Raw genomic sequence first — 5484 nt, 5'->3', positions numbered from 1 at the left:
GATGGATAGATGAAGGGACAGGTGGATGGGTGGGTGGATGGATGGATGGATGGATGAATGTTGGGATGGATGGATGGATGGATGGATGGATGAAGGGACAGATGGATGGACGGATGGATAAATGTTGGGATGGATGGATGGATGGATGGATGGATGGATGGATGAAGGGACAGGCGGATGGATGGATGGATGGATGAATGTTGTATGGATGATGGATAGATGAAGGGACAGGTGGATGGATGGATGGATGGATGGATGGATGGATGGATCTGAATTTAATCCAGTTCTCATGAAAAAGAAGTTTGTGTTTCTCTGACTGGTTCATACAGAAACATCCAGTATAATTAATATGAGGGTGATTACATCGTTCAGGCTCATCAGTGAGTTCAGTTTTCAGAAAAAGCACATCTGGATGTTAGAAAATCTCCAGCTGAGTGAACTGATCTGCCTGAAACTGCTGCAGAGCTTCCTGAAGGAAGTCCTTGGGTTTCTGTCATTTATAGACGTGCAGAAGGAGATGATGTTAATGTGAGCTGTGGTGAGGCTAACTTCACACTGGTTGGATAAAAACAGAGTTCACTCCTTTGTTACTCACAGCCTGCTGTAATTTTAGAAGCTTGAGGGGGAAAAAACCTAATTGAGACATTTGGTCAAGAAACTTCACGGTCCGAGAGGCAGCAGTTGGGTATCAGCGATGTGAAAAAGCAATTAAGTCCTCTGCTCAGTTTGCCACTCAGGGGTTATAGCTGCATTAGGCAGGAGGTCAAAATAAAACAAATTGTTCATCTTTCATTTTTATGCCTCCGTTGTGCCAATTCCGAAACCAAATTCTCTATGTATTTTTAAGCTTTAAATCCTCGTGGGGCGCACACAGAAATCTGAGCTCTAAAATATAAGCGGCAATCCATTTTTCAATCCGTCTCACTTTTCATTTGTCTGGGTGGAGGTCCTGAGGGCAGCTGTGGAAGCAGAGCTGACCACCTCTGGTGCTTTAGGGGGGGACCTGAGTCTGCCTCTGGAGTCTGGACTAAAAGCCTTCACTTGAGAGGCGTTCAGARGGACCAACACCTCTGCTGACCCCTTTCTGTGAGGAGAAAACAGCTCTAATCTGAGCTCCTTTCCTGGTTTACTGTTCTCCACAGCCTCCTTGTGAGGCTGAGTCCAGACACCCTTCAGAGGAAGCTAATTTCGGCTGCTTGTATCAGCAATCTCACAGCTCATAAAAACCTGTGACATTATGATGATTTATTGACCAGTAAAATGAGAGCTTTGCCTTTCGGCTCAGCCCTCGCTCCACTCTGACAGACACGGTGCAGTGCCTGCATCACTGAAGATGCCGCAACGATCCACCTATAAATCTTACACTTCATTCTTTTTTTTCATCCCCTCCCCTTGTGATTAAGAGCCAGAGGTTCCTGAAATGCCATTGTGGTTGAAGAGTTTAAGTGCATGAGTAATCTCAGGAGGAGGCAACCTCCCTGTGGTGGAGTTTCACAAAGCGAATGGGTTCTTGCAGCTAAAAACCCCCATGAGTTTCCTGAGAAGGTCCAATGGTCGGCCCTCTGCCCAGAGGTGGTTAAACCTAACCAAAGGAGAAAAATGAGGATTCAATGGGTTATGAATTAGGCAGCAATAGAAATGTGGCTACCATGATGGTTTTTAAAAACCTTTAACATGATGTAATTTAACGGTGCACGCCAGGGGTCTTCATTGTTTTTCCTCTGAAGGATCAGTGGATCTGTGTTCGACTGCTCCACTCAGGCTGCATAGTCGGACGCAGCTCCACTGAGAAACTTGCTGTTTCAGCAACATTTAATTTTAAAACTGTACGTTTGAGATTAAACAAATGTTTATAAATTAATTCCGTTAAATTACGAGTTAAGAAGGTGATGGAAATTCTTCTTTTGTATCAAAAAAATATCAAATCGTGAGATTATATCGAATCAAACCGAATCGTGAATTTTCTGTATCGCTGCACCACTAAAACAGTGTATACTGTCATTAGTCGATGACTGTTCACTGAATTTGCATTTCTGACTGAAATGCATGATTTTACGCCTCATGTCAAATTATATGTGTTTAAAAACAACTTTGGGGAAATAAAAGAATAAAATAAATAGATACCCAAAATTTACAACCCACTGCAACCTCATTGTTGAAGACCTGTAGTATTTGCAACTCTGCTTCACTAGTGATGTTGTGTGAAACTTCACCTGGCACAAATCATGCTTATTGTTTGTTTGTGGTCTTTTGTGTTTTTAACATGAAGTTTATCATTATTTGTGGTGTTGTTCTGTGTTTCCATGTGCCACCAGTTTATTCTCCCGGTACTTTTCCCACATTTACTTTCTGCWCCCGCGGTCAGCCTGCTGGTTTCTTTGTCACAGCTGCAGCCACTCTTCCCATCAACCCTCAGTCCACAAATCCTGTTAGTTTTARCCATCACAGCATTTTGCATTGTGCTGAAGGCAAACAATGACCCACAAACCTCAGCAGTCGAGAAGTCCTCCCTGCAGGACTAAAACCTAACTGGAGGTTTTAATGTCTCTGATAATTAAAGTGGATGATATTGTGTTCAGCAGGCCGGAGGACACTTCCTGTTGTAACTGATAACCTTTTGTGTTTCAGTGTTTACACATAAAAAAATAGATAAAATGAGGTGTTGGTGCATTGGGTCTACAGCAGTTTGTGGTTTGTAAATTTGTTTTACGAGCTAAACCTGTTTGACACAAAATCATTTTAAACATCCAAATTTAAAGTATGAATTCACCCATGTTCCTCTTCGTTTTTCTCACTTTTACATGTTGACAATCACAGTTTATTCATTAACTTATAATATTAGTTTAGGTATGTTGGGTAGATGAAAAACGAAATGCATTATTTTATTTTATATCAATATTGATTTTTGTTTTGACTTTTGTGACAAATAATCAGATTTTCTCATTTTGGATTAGGTAATTCAAGCCACAATCATCCCATCTTTTTAACGGTAACTTTATTTAAAATGATGTGATCCTAAATCTTCTTTTTATTTGCGACTATAGAAGAAATGTCATGTTTTGTACAGTTATTACAGGTTTTAGTTGCGCGGCCAAATGAAACTTGAGGCGGTTCAAAGCCGAGCCCCTTTAAARGTGTTGATCATTTAAAGAACTGCAGCACAAACCGCAGCGTATATCAGGACTGCAGGTTTTATTTGTCCTGAGGGTGGCTTAACGGCGTACACGTTTACATTTGCTGACAGATTCGAGAGCAGTTTGTCCACTTAATGTCCACTGCATTCAGAGAGAGAGAGCAGAGCAGACTGTGCGTTTTGATTTCCTGATCCTTTACATCCGTTTAAAACCCTCCCAGAATCAGAAACACCATGTTTTTGTGCCTCCAGGATCAATACTTTACATCAGTGCCACCTTGTTGTTTTTTATAACTTTCATAAAATAAAGGACGGCTTCAATAAACATCTGTTTACATTAATGCTGTTCTTCTCGTCCTCCTTGGGTCATTTCCCTCCCCCTCCTCCTCCTCGGTTTCCTGCTCCTCTAACAGCCTCCGTCTCGTCTCCTGCAGGAGCTGCTGTTCAGCGTCTGCGCTCTGAACGTCATCTCCACCATCGTGTGCGCTCTCGCCACCGCCATGTGCTGTATGCAGATGGTGTCGACCGATGTGCTGCAGATGGTAAGCGTGATTGAAGCGAAAAAACAAATAAATAAAAAAAAATACAACTATTTTGTGTCGCCACAACACAAAAGCAGAGTGCGGTTGTCAGGATGACTCTGTAACTAACACCTCTGATAGATTTCACACTGCAAGTTTTATGGACGCTTAAACAAACTGAAATATTATTGCTGCCTGTAGTTGTTTATTTTGACAACAATGTCAAGAGGCAGAAAATGAGAAACTGAAAAAAATTACAAGTTCTGGATTTAGCTGTAACTGAAAAATGCATCTCCTTTAAATAACAGGCGGGTCGTGGATTTTACATTGTTTTATGATCATCTCTGATCTGATTATAATTAGAACGGCTTAAAATAACAGAAGCAATAAGCTATAAAAAGTTCTGATTTGCTTGTTTTCCCCTCTAAAAAGAGTAAATGTGTAACAAAGACCTGAAAAAGTTTCCTTTCCTGTTTGGTTGCAGTTCATGCCYCACAGAGCTCGAGCCTTAAACGCGGAGTGCATGACTCCCCACGGAACCATCCTCCATCAAACACTGGACTTCGATGAGTTCATCCCCCCCATCCCTCCCCCTCCGTACTACCCCCCAGAGTACACCTGCACCCCATCAATGGATGGACAAAGGTGAGGCGCTGACTGTTTCTGATCAAACTAAGAAGTCAGTTACTAACCCAGTTTTAATCCCTGTGATAATTGTTAAACTGTGTTTTTTTTTTTTTTTGGTTGTGAACAACAAAGATTAAAAACATTTAGTGAAATATAATTCAACATGTATAGAAACTACAACTGGTTGCTGTCAGTCCAAACCTGGGGGATCCAACCCCGGTTCAAAAGGGGTCATGCATGTTTTACCTGTTGAAATGTTTGAAAGTAAAATGAGTTTAGTAAAGACTTAACTGTTATCTTTTTACTCATTTCTTTTTTAATTAGAGCTCTTTCAAGCTTGTGTTCGTATGTTTGTTGATTTTTTTTAAATAAGGGGCAGATATGAAAGAAATAGTTCTTCACTCTGCACCCTTTCATGCATGATTTACTTTTTTTATTATTATAGATTTTGTTTTTATGAAAGAAAGAAATGAAAAAAATAAATACTCATTTTTGTGCATGTTTGTGTGTCTGACTGAGCAAAATAGTCCCTAAACCACTTCACAACTTGCAAAAAGAAAATATTGAATGTAGCTCTGATTTTCGGAGTCAATCAAATTCAAGATGGCTGCCGTAGKCAGCTGATATGGAAGATGCTATAACGCTGTCATTTCTACGGACATTAAGCTTAATTTTGACGTTGCAGCAGAGAACTGCAAATTGTATGAGATGCTGTGCAAGGGTGGAGCCAGAGGGGTGACCAGGGTGGTAACTGTGGCCACCCGGGCTGCCACCCCTAAATATTTCACAWGGAGGWGGGGATCTTGGATTTTGCATTTTCATTTAGGTATTSCTAAAGATTGGTCTCTGATTTTACTGTATTGCAAAAGTTTTCAGCTGTGTTCCTCACAATAAAAACAAAGTGCGACATCTCACAACGTTACATGAGGTTTCACTGAAATTCATGCGCTGCTGTACCTGTTTTTACCAAAACATCTGTCAGTTTTTAAAATGATCTTAATCAGGGAGGGAAGGCATTATGCATTCTGTTCATGAGTACTAGACCTTTAATCTGATTCAGTGTAAACGGTCAGTTTATTCTGTTTAATCCTTGTCACACCACAGGACTGTGAAAAACAAGCAGGAATTATACAGCGGCTAAAATAAGTATTGAACACGTCACCATGTTTCTCAGTAAATATATTACTAGAGGTGCTAATGACA

At 40.6% G+C, this 5484-nt stretch overlaps 1 protein-coding gene across 4 annotated transcripts in view; it reads left to right on the top strand.

Moving 5' to 3' along the window:
- Nucleotides 1–5484, top strand: part of fam189a1 (family with sequence similarity 189 member A1) — an 86523-nt gene that overhangs the window by 71086 nt on the left and 9953 nt on the right. For all 4 annotated transcript variants that reach the window (XM_014026324.1, XM_014026302.1, XM_014026314.1 and 1 more), the window contains exons 5-6: nt 3568–3675; nt 4139–4299. In XM_014026324.1, coding sequence (XP_013881778.1) covers nt 3568–3675; nt 4139–4299 — 269 coding nt within the window. The remainder of the gene's footprint in view (nt 1–3567; nt 3676–4138; nt 4300–5484) is intronic.

The sequence above is a fragment of the Austrofundulus limnaeus genome, unplaced genomic scaffold, assembly GCF_001266775.1.
Source record: "Austrofundulus limnaeus strain Quisiro unplaced genomic scaffold, Austrofundulus_limnaeus-1.0 Scaffold5, whole genome shotgun sequence".
In the NCBI taxonomy this organism is placed as follows: domain Eukaryota; kingdom Metazoa; phylum Chordata; class Actinopteri; order Cyprinodontiformes; family Rivulidae; genus Austrofundulus; species Austrofundulus limnaeus.
Note: the sequence above shows the minus strand (reverse complement) of the source record. Positions and strands in the feature narration are given on the sequence as shown.